The sequence below is a fragment of the Populus nigra genome, chromosome 10 (assembly GCF_951802175.1).
Source record: "Populus nigra chromosome 10, ddPopNigr1.1, whole genome shotgun sequence".
Classification (NCBI taxonomy): Eukaryota; Viridiplantae; Streptophyta; class Magnoliopsida; order Malpighiales; family Salicaceae; genus Populus; species Populus nigra.
Window position 1 is genome coordinate 4,673,159 of NC_084861.1, and position 15,276 is coordinate 4,688,434.

Genomic DNA, 15,276 nt, shown 5'->3' on the forward strand with positions numbered 1-15,276 from the left:
AAATTGCATTTGAAAAATCTTATATTTAAAAGTGAAACTGTAAAAACAGAAAGTAACAAGAAAAAAACACTTAGAACTCATAAACCTTGTGATAATGAATTAAATTTGAGATAATTTCATAGAAAAAATATATAAAATAAATTATTTGAAACAAAAAGGAGAAAAAAACACAAAGATCAATTTTTAATACATCAAATATTAAATAATAAAATTAAAATAAATAAAATTTTAAAATAACAAAAGAAGAAATTGAAGTCAACTCGCGTTAACTTTTAAAACCGGCGACTCTAGTCATGAATCCAAGGCTAACTATATAAAAGTTAAACCGAAAAAATAAAAACAATTAAATGCAAAACTCTAATAAAAGATTAAAAAATAAACATTAGCTTAAAAAAAAGATAAAAAAAACTAAGCAAACCTGAACAAACCTTCTAAACTTGATCGAATTTCTAAAACTTGTAACCTTTGAAATTTTAGACCCAAGTTTAATAAAAAAAACTTAATTTCTAAGCAATTTAATTTTGAAAGATAAAATCATGAAAAAAAATATCAATTTTAAAAACTTGTAAAAGTTAAAAAAAAAATAACAATATAAAACTAGAGATTAAATTTGATAAAAAAAAATTCATAGATGATGAAATTGTAAAAAATAAAGTCTAAAAAATGATCTCAAAAAAAATAAATAGCAACAAAAAAATAAAGATCAAATCTGAAAGATAAAAAAAAGATGGTAAAATTAAAAAACATTTGTAATTTTATGATGTAAGCGTGTTTAAAATTTCTTTTTTAAAAAATATGACCCGGGGCATATATGCGACTGTGAAAAAAATATTGATATATGGACAAACCAAAAATTAAAAAGGAAAATGACAAAAAAATACACAACTAAAAAAATCATATAAAAGAAGGATAAAAAACAAAACCTAATCACTAATTATATAAATTCTAAATGATGAAATTAAAAAAAAAAACATTAGCTTACAAAAGAGGAAAAACTCCCAAGAGAATTCTAGTGAACCTTCTAAACCTAGACAAAGATCTCAAACTCGCAACTTATTAAATCCTAGACCCGGATTGCATAAAAAAAACTCAATTCCTAACTCATTTAATATTGATTAGCCAAAGTAAATCCAACAAAGAATAATAATTAAAAAAACCCAAGAAAACTTGGGTTATTTTTAAAATTAATAAAATCCTAGAACTAAATTAATAAATAAAATAATTTAAAATTTTTATCTCAAATTAAAAAAATAATAATTAAAAAACTAAGAACTAAATTTGAAAGAAAAATAAAATAAAGGGGTAAAATAGAAAAAGAATTTTGACCTTATAAATTGTTTAAAGAAATCATTTCAAATATTAAAGGAAGATATCAGGAAAAGAATATAAATTTAAAGAATTAGCAAAAAAAATACCAACAAATAATAATAAACAAAAAGACCTGAGATATCCAGGTCATTTTAAAAACCAATAAAGAATTCTATAGAAAACAAGCTAAAAAAAAGAAACTCAGTCTTCAATTGAATAAATACTGAATGGTGAAATCGGAAAAAAATAGTTTAGAGGGAGAAAAAAAACCAAATAGACCTGGACAAACATCTTAAACTCGGTTAAGTTTTAAAAACTTGCAACTAATAAAACCCTGGATTCAGGTCTAATCAAAAATTTTATTATGAACCAATTTAAAGATATAAATTTTTAAAACTTGTCAAAGCAAAAAAACTAGAAATAAAAAAAATATGAATTAAATTTGATACGAAGAAAACCAAATGAGGGTGAAATCGTAAAACAAAATTAATTTCAAAATGATTCCAAACAAAAAAAAACAGCAATCAAAAGAATAAAGACTAAATTTAAAAGATAAAAAATTTTAAAAGAGGTGAAATTAAAAGGGTATACTAGTTTTATAAATTACTTAGGATAAAAAAATCATACCAAAAAAAAAGGAATCAAATATAAAGAATCAACAAATTAAATGGTTGTTCTTGAATTTTTAATGGGTTGACATAAAAATCTAGATGGAGAGAGAGAGAGAAAGTAAGGAAGGAAATAAATGGTCTTGGGTGTCAAACTGCCACGAATCTTGGAATGCATGTCGTCTCATTGGATCGGCAACGCAAAAACCTTTCAAACACCACCTTGAAAAGCTATATTTGATTGCCAAACAACCCAATATGCATTGCCTAAACAGTATGGGGGCCATCTACACAAATCAACATATTTTCTAATTATATTTAAAATATATTAATTATTAAAAAAAAACCCTAAACATCCTTCAAATCTATAATAAAAAAATATAAAATAACAAAAAGCCTTTATGAAATGGCTAAATTAATTTTGTTTTTGAAAGCATGAAAATAATTATATTATTTTAAAAAAATTAAAAAGATACAAAAATTCATGAGTAATAGGCTTTATACTTTGTTTTTATTCTATAGTTAAATTTATATTTTTACTATATAAAAAAGCTAAATGACCAATCTAACCCTATATAATTTATAAAATACAATTATAACATAATGAATAAACTTACATTGCCTCCAATACCAAGTTTAAAAGTTTTTTTTTTTTGACAAGGAGCAATAATAATATCATTAAATCATATTAATATGAGTGCTAGGCTAAAGAGGTGTTCGGCTCCATGTTTCACTTTCAACTGGAGTTTTTAGAGATTTTGAATTTTTTTTTACTTAATTTTTTTTTATTATTTTGATATGTTAATATTAAAAATAAATTTAAAAATATAAAATAAAATATTATTTAATATATTTTCAAATAAAAAAACATTTAAAAAAATAAATCCTTTTCGGTCATCCACGTTCTGTTTTGGTAGATGATTCTTAACTTGCAAGTCTGAATTTGTTGGCGCCACAAATCACCATGGACTTCGGCTGGAGATTCATGCCTGCAACCGCCCCATGTACTGTTGAACATGTCCATCAATGATTGTCGCAGGCTGATCTTATTTTCTCTGGATTCCCCTGGACTACAAGCTCATAATATATGGATTTCTTCTTCTGGACAACAAACTGATAATGTAAAGATCCTATTACATGAAGATTGCCCTTCATGTGATTTCTGTTACAGTATAACAAAATTGCAACAGAGGTTGCCGTGCTCCCATTAGGAAACAAAAATGTCCTTGCTATTATCAACCCAGCTATAGATCCAGTGTGTAAATTAAGCAATTAGATTCTCATAGAACGTGGTGTATCCGTTGGCAACCCTTTCTTTACTTTAACTTCACTCTTATTGTCAGGAGTGCTCTTGGACTTTCTTGTATTTGTTGGGCTACCATCAGTGATTCTACTGGGGAAAACTTTACATAGTTCATGCCTATTTTGAATCAGCTTATTATTCTTCAAAGCTGAGGGCCTTGCCACTCTAGTCTTGTTGTTATTCCCGATCACTGCATCATTGTCTGGGTACGAATTCGAAAATCGCTTGTTAGAAATCTTTGTGGCATCTAAGCAGATCGTGGCCATACACACACATGAATGGAAAGAAGTGCAGATAGCAGGCCAGTGCATAAATAGCAAAAAGAAGTGCATATGAACAATGTTATGCTGCGATGATTATCAGGGTGTCTGGCCTTTTACTTCCCAGATAAACCAGGTTTAATTTGTTAAACCCTAACTCTAGCTACGCTGGGCCACTATGTTCCTACACGAACAAAGCGTCTAGTCTTATTCAATAATTTGATAACCTCAAATTTTAAAATATATAAGAACAACGAGGGATATCATATATAGGATGAAAATTAAAGCATAAACCAAAGGCATGCTTCATTACTATGGCTGTAGTTCCCACAGAAATATATCCATCTTTTAGGCCACAAACATAAGGGCAATGAAAGTTTACTTCCGTTCTCCAACCCTAGACTCGGTTGAAGCTAGCTTCTTTTTAGTTAATTTCTTATGTTTATACTACGCTCTTTGCTGCCCATATTAGGGCATGATAGAGCACAAGACATGGCTATAGTAGGCAGTCCATGGTACTTGAAGAGATAAATTTGGATTGAATGATAAAAAAGGAAAATGAAATTACCAGGACTAGATAAGACAGCACGCGGGCGTGGGATTGAACTGGCTCTGATATTTGGTTTATCCTCCTCATTAAAAATGTTTTTCTTCTCTGCTCCTGTGAAAGATCAATAGAGAGTTTATATGTAAGAACTGACAAATATCTCTGCTCAGATTCTAATTTGAATTTTGTGCCATGAATGCAATGAGTTAAACTTTAACCTTCAGAAACAGAGACTTTTGGCATGATCACACTCGGTACATAAGACTTCGGAATTCTTGCTATGGGTGGTGGAGAATCATCTTGGTGCCCCTTCACTGCAAATAATAAAGGTCAGCAGGGGCATATGGACCAAATACCAATCAACAAACTGAAATGAAATTCGAAAGAAAAAGAAAATAGTCCAAATTTTCATCATTCAATTTGTCAGTGTTTATGTATCCCTAATTGAAACAAAGGAGAGCAGTTTCTCAGTTGTAGGCTCGTTGCCTGGTTTTCTATGTATTGTTTACTTTACATTCTGCAATTCTTTAGTGCAACACTGCGCCATCATATTCTCAGGGTATAATACTCCTTGTCAAACAGTAGGTAACCCTAATATTACATACAGTGAAACAAAGATCCTCGCTCTTGTTAATGTAGAAACATTGCCGAACCAGTGTGTGTGCTTCTTGTTTTCTCTCTTGTATAATATTCATCATTATTGCTGCAGGTTTCACAACAAACAACAACACAGAAAGTTCCTCTGCATTTCAAAGTAGGACGTACATGAACTTGGCAGAGCAAAAGTAAACCATGCTTTTTGGTCAACAAAGAAATTTCAACCATACTAGCAACCAAGCAAACAGTTGAATTCTTGGCCATACTTTTTGAATTCTCTTTTGTCGGATAGAAAATAAATGTAACAGGTAATATGGAAACGCAGATAACCAATTATTTATGTCAGCTAGCAGTAACAGAGGCAGTTTATCAAGCTCAGACTACTCATGAATTAATAATCAAACTAATTCGAAAAAGAAAAAAAAAACGCCACAAAATTCAAATTAAAGAAAGAAAAAAGGGCTGATTGAGGAAAGATAAAGGGCGGGAAGTACCTGGAAAACAAGAATCCTGCAAACAAAGAAACTGGATATCCTTCAAGGAAAGCAAAGAACTCCAGCTGTGTGCAGGTTGATCATCTTGCCCATCTGTTCTCACCTTCACCTTTGGGTACACTTGAAACAAATTCCAAGAAAAAAAGAAAACCCATGTCAGAAGACAAATAAAGTTTACGACTTTCAACAAAGAAATTCCAAAGATCGAAAACCCACTTTGTGTTTTTTGCAGTCAAATCACTTGCTATCGTGTTCTGTTGATGATGAAACTATGATACAGTAGTTTATATAATGACAAGTGGAAGTAATCTTATTGCTGTGTTATGAAGCAAAACCACAGAAACAGCTAAAGAAACAGAGGCTTTTGTGAGATATGTGATCCAAGGTGAGAGTATTGAGTTGATGGCTGGGTATGGATTTCAGAAACTGGAAGAGAAACGCCGATTGCCTTAAAAGTTGTGCCGTCTGCTGAGTAGAAGAAAGAAAATTAGAATTGGAAAGGCAGGGACAGGGGAATGAATGGTCAGGTCAAAAACTCAAATGATGCATGCGTTAGGAAATGGTTGGGTGGGGCCTGCTAACCGTTTTCTTTTCTGTTTTCTGGCCATGTTTGACTCGCGAATCAGATACGCCACCTCCTCCTCCTCCATTAGTGGAGGAACCTTCGTTTCTTTCATTTTCAACGCGTGCTTGTCCCATCCTTGGGTGGTCGGCGTGGCCTGGCCTCTCTTTTCATTTGTAAACATGATTAGGGAATGCTCCTTGAGGACAACGTGGACCTAATATCTCTAATTACATGTTTTAAAATTGGCGGGTGTTGTCAGTTAAACTTCGATGTGTGACCGTGCGTGTCTTCCACTTGTTGGGGATTATTGCCATATTCGTCCCTCTCATAGTACCAAATATTCAATCGAGTCCCTGTATTTCAAACTGAGTTGATTGAGATAACTTGGATTATGAACATGTACATGCCCGTTGGGATCGTAATTTCACCAATCCCGGTAAACACATAGCTGAATAAACCCAAATGAATAAAATAAAATTAGATCCTATTGGGTATGGGTAAAACCCAAATTAAAAATATATCGTGTTTCGAGTTAGATATAGATAATAATTTAATCCACTCAAATCAATCTAAAATAAATAAATAACTTTAAAATTTTAAAAAATCATAAGCATATTAAGTTAATTATATACTAGATAGTTATAAGTTATAATATTCAAATTCAGGTTTAAATTATCAATATACAATAGAAACTCATAAATTGATCGGGTGAAGCTCAAGTTTGAGTATAGATAATATAATATCTTATCCATTGCTATCCTATTAATGTATGTTGATACTTATTTATTTATTATTTTTTTTGTAATTACGAGTGTTCGGACCAATTTATGTATACATCGACTAATTTCTTGAGACCCTGAAGTTAACAACTGATAAGCCTCTAGTTATTTTGAGATTTGTAATACTTAAACTAGTAATTTTTATAGAATAAACTTAAGGTCTAACGATTTTAATCAGTTGAGTTATATCCCTCAAAATTTTATAATACTTGATTGACTTAAAGATTTCATATATACTTATTTGACTTGTGATAAAATTTGATCACTTTTATTCTTAAAAACATTTTCAAAATCTCTTCAAGCCGATCCTATCTTCTTTTTTTTCCCTCTACCAAGCACAATGCTTGAATTTGCTCCCATAAAAAGGAACAAAACCTAGAAGTGACAGAAGAACTTTCTTAATCGCTTCTCCAGCCGAATAACATAAAGACTTTGCAAGTTAAACCTTGTACCCAGGGTTCTTGTTCTGGTTCTTGTTCTTTCTCTTTTCAATTCTCATTCTCTTTCTGATACCACTTACTGCCCTGCACGAAGTACCGTCTTTTCTCATGGACTGAGCTCCACAAAAATTGAGATAATATTTTAATTTTGAAGTCATGATTTCAAGGATCCAGTTTACAGGAGATGATATTTTAACTGTTTTCTGGGTAATTTTTCGCAGAGGGTGTTTATATTTGCAAGAGCCAGAGCAGTTGTTATTACCTGTGTTGCCACTGCAGTGTTATGATTTACGCCCCGATTGTTTGCTGGAAAGTAGTATTTTTATGAAAAGTGAATTCTTGGGAAAGTATTTTCTGATATTTTGTAGTGTAATGAAAAATAAGCTGGAAAATAACTTATTAATGTTTTATTTTTCTCAAGTTTATTAAAATAATGAGGAACAAATCTTACAAATTAAAAAGTTAAATAAGAATGAAATTGAAAAAAAATATAATTTTATAAATGATCTCAAATAAAATAAATAATAATCAAAATAATAGAGATCAAATCTAAAAAAATAAAAAAATGAAAGGTGAAGAAATTAAAATAATAATAATAAACATTTCATAAATTATTTCAAATAAAATAGGTAACAATCAAAAGAATGAGGATCAAATTTGATAGATAAAAATTTTCAATAAAAAAATGATAAGAAAAAAGCAAATAACAATTATAAAAATAAGAACCAAAATTAATATAAAAATTAAATTTTAAGAGATAGAATTGAAAAATAAATATTCAAAACAAATTATATATAGCAATCAAAAGTTTGAGGATCAAATTTGATATAATCAGCAAATAATGACATTTCTAAATTTTTCACAACTTCCGGAAAGTGTTTTCCGCCTAAATTTTACAGGAAAACACTTTCCTGAAAACCAAGCCAAATTTTCCTTTGACTGGAAAGTGTTTTCTGTTGACCAACTTTTCTAATGGCAAACAAACACAAGAAAGTTTGGAAAGTGATTTCCCGGAAACCACTTTCCGGAAAACAAACACAGTCAAAAGGGAAAACATTTTCCTGGAAACCAAACCAAATTTTTCTTTGACTGGAAATTGTTTTTCGTTGACCGAAAAGTGTTTTCGTTGACTGGAAAGTGTTTTTCATTGACCAACTTTTCTAATGATAAACAAACACAAAAAATTTTAGAAAGTAATTTTCCAGAAAATAAATTTCAAAAAACAAACATGGCCTTAATTTCTTATATCGCAAGTCTAGCTCAGTGCATTGAGTAATGTTTCAAAGATCGAGGATGGGTATTGAAAAATAGGTACAAAACTTATACTGAATGCCATAAGTATAAATTTCATAACATTTTCTATTTTTTATATTAGTAATTGAAAAGAAATAGTTTATTATTTATATATATTGCAATTGGAGTATTTTTGAAATTATAATATCGGTTTTTTTATTAAAAAAATATTTTTAGCTTGAAAATATATTGAAACAATATTTTTTATTTTTTAAAATTTATTTTGATATTAGCACATTAAAACAATGTGAAAATATAAAAAAAAATAATTTGAAATAAAGAAAAAAATTTAAATTTTTTTAAAATACTTTTGAAACACAAAAAAAAAAAGCTCTTGAATCATGTTAGTTATGGTTTATAACTTGGTCAATTTATCATAATAAAAAATCAATCTTCAAGTTTGATAGCTAAGATTAAATATTATTTTATTTTTAAAATTTTATACTCTTTAAAAATCAACCTAAGCGCGTGCACACACATCTCAATATTAAGATTTTATTTTTTAAAAAAAATAACATAGTTTGCTAAAAGTTTTGAGGGGAATAATAAATATTAAAAATATATTTAAAAAATAGCATAGTTTAAACACAATTATGTTTTAAAACAATATTTTTATACATAACTACTATTTGAAATAATGGTTGGGTTTAGAATGTGTTTTTGTACATGGTCGCTATTTCAAAGATAATTGTTTAGTAATGTTTCAAAACACATTTATTTTACAATTCAATTAACCTAAAAAAAAACCAAAATTTTTATGAAAACCCAATAGTTAAAATATGGAATTCAAGATCAATTGCTAAGAGAAAAAAAAAAGAGACAAAGTGACATAACATAAGAGAAAAATGAGGAAAGAAAAAAGAGGAAAGAAAGAATGGATCACTTGAGATACACTCAGTTTAGTTTTTGACACATCTAGTATTATTAAAAAGATCTCGATGAAACAATTTTAACTATATCTTAAAAAGATCTCATAGTTAACTCTAAACTAAGCCTAAATAAAACCCTTAACAAGTTACGATCATATTTGATAGTCTTTCAAAGTATAGTTCGAATTGTTTTATTAAGATTTTTCTAAATGTATTCGGTATGTCGGAAAAGGAGTTCATGTGTGTCTTCATAATCTTTTTATTTTTTTGTCATTAGAACTTGAATTTTATTTTTTGACCATTAGTTCTTCATAAAAAATTAGATTAATTTTTTAAAATATATTAATTAAATCCAGAGAAATATAATTTTTAAAACATTTGTTATTGTGTTCAACACTATTTTCAAAAGTAGTTGTGTTTTTTTTTTTTTAATATGCATTAATTCCCAAAACTTTTATCAAAATGAACTAGAATTCAAAAATACCCCAGTTTGTATCCCTTTTACTCTCATCTTGTGACTCCTTACAAGCCCAAGCAACCAGACTGGTGTTATCCACGAACTCTTTCAATCCAAAACAGAACATCGTTAACTTCATCCAAACACAAGAGAGTAGAAACCCACTTCTCCATGAGCTGAGGGTTTAAGGACCGGCCTGTTGACATTTCAGTGAGGTTTTAGGGTTTAAGATTCGTTGAATTCAAGATTTAATTTTAGGGGTCATCGTCATCATCTATCTCATCAAGTATCTCTTTGTAGGATGATGTGGCACAGAGCTAGGCTGATCTCCACCCGGCGACTCTGCACAGCAACACGGCGTTGTATAGACGACGAAGGCGACTGGTTCTACTCGTCTGAATGGTGGGGCACGTGCACTGACGGCCACACCGTTTTGCGTTCACCTTCCGATAAAGGAAACGGCATCGTGTCCGTCCTTGCGTATCCCTCTTCTAGACCCGTCAGTATCTCTATCTCTCTTCGTCTGTAAAAAACTCAAGTCTCTTTATTTATCTTGTATTTTGTTTTTGTTTTTGCAGAGTGAGGTCGAGTGGCGAGAAACAGAGAAATGGCTTGAACGAAGGTATGCAGAGGAGATACATAAGAATAACCATAAAGGAGAAGTAGGGGGAGGTTTTAGTATAATTGGGTATCAATGGCGGACACTTCATTTTAATGATGAAACACGACAGAGTGCTGTTAAAGTAATGGCTGCTTACCATCGACAACAATCACAACCTTCAGCTGCAGGCTCTATATTCCTAATGCAGCAGCCCCATTGTCTTGCTGTTCCATGTATATTTCCTTTACCTGCATTCACTAAATCCCATTGCTTCAGTGGTTTAGTATAGTGCTTCTCATATAATAGCCTGATGCCATTGCATCAAAATTATAAACCCGCTAACAGAATCAGTGGTTTAAATAGTTGGACCGCTGCAATCGACTTTTCTTTAAAAGATAGGGACCCTATATTTGTTGACATGCTAGTCAAATGACTTGATCGACTCTAATTTTGAATCAATAATCTTACCTTAGTGGTTTTCTCATCCCAACATATTGGTTCTGTTATATTTCTTATGTTATTGACCTTAGTGAGAGAAGTGAGCATTTCTGATTTTTGTGTATAGTCTGATATTTTGGATTTGAAGCTGTTTTGAGGTTTCACTTCTATGTCTGCTGTTTTGCTAGTAACTAACTACCAGATGAAGGACTTTTATGATCTATTTATTTGTTTCTTCATTAGATGAAGAAATAGGGATGGTTTTGTTGTGTGGGCAAGTCTAGATTGCAATCCTCTTTTGTTATTATGGATCATGGATTTGGAAATTTTATTGTTTTGTGCTAATTAATATAGTTTTGATCATTATCACTTACCATGCCACTGCTTCTGAAATGAATGGATGATATAGGTTTTACTGTTTTTTTAAATGGCGAAGCTCCTTAGTAAGTAGTAAACATCTTGTATGATGTAGCAATAGCTCCCTGAACTGGGGCAACGCTTCTGTTTACGGTTTTCCAGGCAGTTCATATGCAGAATAGCATGCTTCTCATTTGGATTTTGATGGGGTGGGGGTAAGGGAAACTATAGTCTGAGGTTCGTAGTTATTGTAATTGAAGATCATCCATAGCATGTTTTTCATTGTTTCCACACTGTTTGTTAAATTAAATGGTGTTTATATCATATTACTGCTGATGCTTTAAGCCTTGTAATTAGCCCAAAAGGCCCTTTTCTTTTTAGTTGGCTAATTTTTTATTTATCTTTATCATTGTGTAGATTTGAAGAGTATGGTATCAGCTGGGTTGGCCACTATAGCATCCTGCAATAATGACCTTGTGGATGCTGTATATGGAAAGACAACAATCCGCATTTTATGCATTGGTCATGGTGGTGGAAGCTTACCATTGTTTTTGGCTACAAAAATCCAAGGTAGGAGATGGCCATTTCCTTGGTGCATGTTTCTCTGCTGTGCCTTTTTTAATTCTGGTAGAAGCCTTTTCTGTCATGGTTATAATGAATCACAATAGTACTACTCAAAATCTCTTCCCTGACAGATATAACTATGTGGTATGGATTCTCACAATATAACCAACACCTGTCTAGTTTGTCTTGCAGAATGCATTGCAGGAGTATTGTGCTTTTTCTTTATGTCTGAGTGTGTAGTGTTTAGGAGAGTCAAAATATAGAAGGAACTTTTGAGAAGGTGATAATGGAAATGAATGATAAAGAAAGAAGATTTGAAGCACGTGAGAATGAAATCCCAGCCATCTCATAATCTGACATAAAAGCTGAGTAGTGCAAGGACTTTTTTTCTTTTTTAACGAGGCAATGAAGGTGAAATGCCTATTTTTTTGTATGATCTACCGTGGATGTGCTTATGATTTTTCACCGCCTGGAGCTGAGACATGAAAACCCAATTGTCTCAAGCAAGTGAAATTAATGTTCCTGTAGCATTTATACTGCACACCTCTTTTAAAATTGTGCCACTTTATTGCTGTTGTTGTTTCTAGAAGACTGTTAATTCAAGATATGATTGATTATGAATCCAGTACGAATGTGACTGAAATTATGTTCTCTCTTCAGGTGCTGTTGTTGACATAGTTGAAATTGATCCCGTTGTTATCTCCGCTTCAATTCGAGCAATGGGTTTTCCATCTTTCTCGGTTATGACCTCATCAGGTCAGCGTGCCTTGCCAAAGCCTAATCCCATTGATGAAGTGCTGTGGAAAGGCATCCATGAGAGACTTTGCCTCTATGAGGCAGATGCTGAGAACTTTGTTCTTAACACCAGTAATACGTATGACATGATATTCATTGATGCATATGATGGTGATGATATCTTCCCTTGCCAGCTTTGGGACCCGGATTCCCCTTTTCTCAAAGCTCTCAGTAACAGGCTGCACCCTGGACATGGAACCGTTGTAGTGAACATCCATTCTGATTCGGAAGTTTTAAGCGCAGATCCGTCCATTTCACATTATTACCAGCAACTTTTGCCAATGGGAAAGCATGTTTCGAAAGTTTGCCGAGCATACAAGAGTGTTCTCGCAGGAAATGGAGAGGAAGGTTCTGGTTTGGGATTCACTGTTGCAGTCCCTTGGGTATACAATACATCTCTGGTTGTATGCAGAGGTTCTGGGATGAATACTAGGCACTGCAGCAGGGATTTCATTATGAATGCTATCGTATCTAAATCTCGTGAGGTTGAAAATGTTCTCAACTTACCGTTCTCATTTTCTCAGTACATAAACAGAGGTTTTACACTCGTTGATTAATCATCAAATGGTTTGACATCAACTATTATTTTTGTGATATTCAACGGTGCACTCGACGAATTCTCTGTTTTTTTCTTTTTAAAAAAAAAATAAATTGACACTAACCCCTCAACCTTCTAAACTGAGCTCGCTTTACCGATGCAGTTTACCAGTGATGTAATATACTTGAAGAGTTTCTATTATTTTCTCGTTGTGTTAGTGGACTACATGTCAACTGTATAGGTCATCTTCCAGCCAAAATCCAAAACCCACGCATAGAACCCGTCCCTAGACTTGTTTATTTTAATGAGGTCTGAAACTGATGGCAAGAAGCGATTGAGTATGAAGGAGGCAGGAGTGCTGGCTAGGGTGGATGGAAGCATGGTAAAGAAGCAAGGGCTGTTCATGGTGAAGAAGCCGGCAAAGAGCACGGGAAAGGCGGCGTGGATAACAGGGACAACGTTCATTGTCTTGGAGCTCCCACTCCTCATCGCCATGGATCGCGAGTACCAACTTAACGAGCTCGATTTGCCAGAACGGAGCCTCCTCGGTGTCCCCATCCACAACTGAACTCGACACTCTTTCTTATTATATTTTTTATCGGGTTTTTGTACAAGCTACCAATTATCACAAAAGTATAACACTACTATTCGGAAATTCATGACACAAGTTAACATCCACAGCAATCCTCTCCCTCTCCACCTCTCTTTGTAAGAGTGTGATTGATAGTGTGGTTACGGGTGCTTTTTAAATAACTTTTTGTGTCAAAATACATGTCAACGATGTTTTTTTATTTTTAAAAAAATATTTTTGACATCAGCACATCAAAACGATCCAAAACGTACAAATCATATTAAATTTTAACAAAAAAAATTTTTTAAATTTTTTAAAAACACAGCCGCAACCGCGTTCCCAAACCGGAGCAAATTAGCCGATAACACATTCACAGCAATCACAGAAGCTGATAAGGTCTAATTTCAGCAACGTCCTATCCATCACCGAAGCCATGTTTGCTTCCCTGTGACATGCATTATGCAGAACATGACAGCAACTGTCACCACCCTACAACACATGGCCCAAATGGGGTTGCCACTGCAAAATAAATAAATAAATAAAAATATGTGCAGCTCACTTTTTCAAAGGCAATTCTCCTCCATCCCTATCATAAGAAGGGGTTAAATTTCTTTTATTCAAATATTTTCTTACACCTTTTATAAATATATAAAGTTAAAGTCAGGTATTTAAAATTTTCCACTTTTAATAAGATAATTTGATGCAGTGTATAATCAAATCTTAAAACTTAAAGCTTAAAGTATTAAAACTTAAACCCTAGAGAAAACTCAATAAATCATAAAACTCTAGTGAAAAATAACTCATTAACTCTTTATATAATAGCAAAACTCGACCTCGCCTATATAAAAAGAAAAAAAATTGAAATTAACAAAGAAAAATAAGTTAAATATAAGATTTTTTTTAATATTTTTACCCATTTTTCATATCGATACATTGTTTATATTTTAGACAAATCTCGTTCGAAGTTCATGACTATCCCTCCCAGTCGATGCATTAAAAATAATAACAAAATTTTATAAAAATATTTTCCATATCTAATCCAAGGATTTTCTTGATCTAGATTGATTATAGTAATCTATTTTATAATTTCCATATAAAAATTGAGTTTTAAATCTTTTATTATCTATCTAATTCATAGATACATCTACAAACATCACCGCACGTTATAATTTAAACCTTAAACTTTTCCAGCTATGTAAAATATTTAAAAATATATTAATTTTTTTTTAAAAAAAATACTTTCAAAACAGAGCTATGAGTGCATACAATCCCTGTGACGCAATAATATCACCCAAGACAGGAAAAAAAAAGAAGAAGATGGTGGAGAGTGGGACCCACCTTTGATCCGGCGACAGGCCATTGATCAGGACCTCAGCTGTTTGAGTGCCAACTGAATATTGGCGATTTGCCTGACAACTTGACCAGTCGTTGATGGCCTTCTTCTATTCTATGATAAGGTGCACACAACTGTCAAGCGGAATTCTGAGGGAAATGTCGTTTTTCATAGTACAAATCCATATTCTGTAGGGTCTCATTGGAAAAACGGTATAAATCATGTTTTTTTTTTAATTTGGAATTTATTTTTAAAATGATATATATATATGTATATATATATATATATTTTAAAATTGTTTTGACGTGGTGATGTCAAAAAAAAATTTTTTAAAATAAAAATAATTTATTTTAATGCATTTCTAAACGAAAAACACATTGAAAAAGATTCGTGTTATCTGGCTAAACTATTTTACTATTGTGAGATATGATTAAATTATTAAACAAAATTTAAAACGCAATTACAATAATTTTTTATCAATTTAATTCTCAAACTTTATTTCTCCTTAATTACATCCTTTTATACCCTTAATTTATCAAAATTGTTGAGAAGGGTCAAA

The 15,276-nt window shown here is 31.7% G+C and overlaps 2 protein-coding genes across 3 annotated transcripts; one reads left to right on the forward strand and one right to left on the reverse strand.

The window, feature by feature from the left end:
• Nucleotides 1–2,734: 2,734 nt before the first annotated feature.
• LOC133705049 (uncharacterized) lies at nt 2,735–5,665 on the reverse strand. Its single transcript, XM_062130142.1, has 5 exons — nt 5,334–5,665; nt 5,118–5,237; nt 4,245–4,340; nt 4,048–4,140; nt 2,735–3,421 (listed from the first exon to the last, which is right to left on the reverse strand). Coding segments are annotated over exons 1-5 (543 nt in total). The 5' UTR covers nt 5,335–5,665; the 3' UTR covers nt 2,735–3,188.
• A 3,872-nt stretch (nt 5,666–9,537) lies between these two features.
• On the forward strand, nt 9,538–12,871 carry LOC133704944 (uncharacterized). 2 transcript variants are annotated; one of them, XM_062130012.1, is made up of 5 exons: nt 9,538–9,735; nt 9,821–10,019; nt 10,099–10,354; nt 11,334–11,486; nt 12,141–12,871. In XM_062130012.1, exons 2-5 carry the CDS (start codon nt 9,822–9,824, stop codon nt 12,830–12,832), a joined length of 1,299 nt encoding a protein of 432 aa, XP_061985996.1. In that variant the 5' UTR covers nt 9,538–9,735; nt 9,821; the 3' UTR covers nt 12,833–12,871. The 2 variants fall into 2 exon arrangements, with proteins under 2 accessions (XP_061985996.1, XP_061985995.1); XM_062130011.1 differs by having other exon boundaries at nt 9,539–9,730.
• The last annotated feature ends 2,405 nt before the right edge of the window (nt 12,872–15,276 follow it).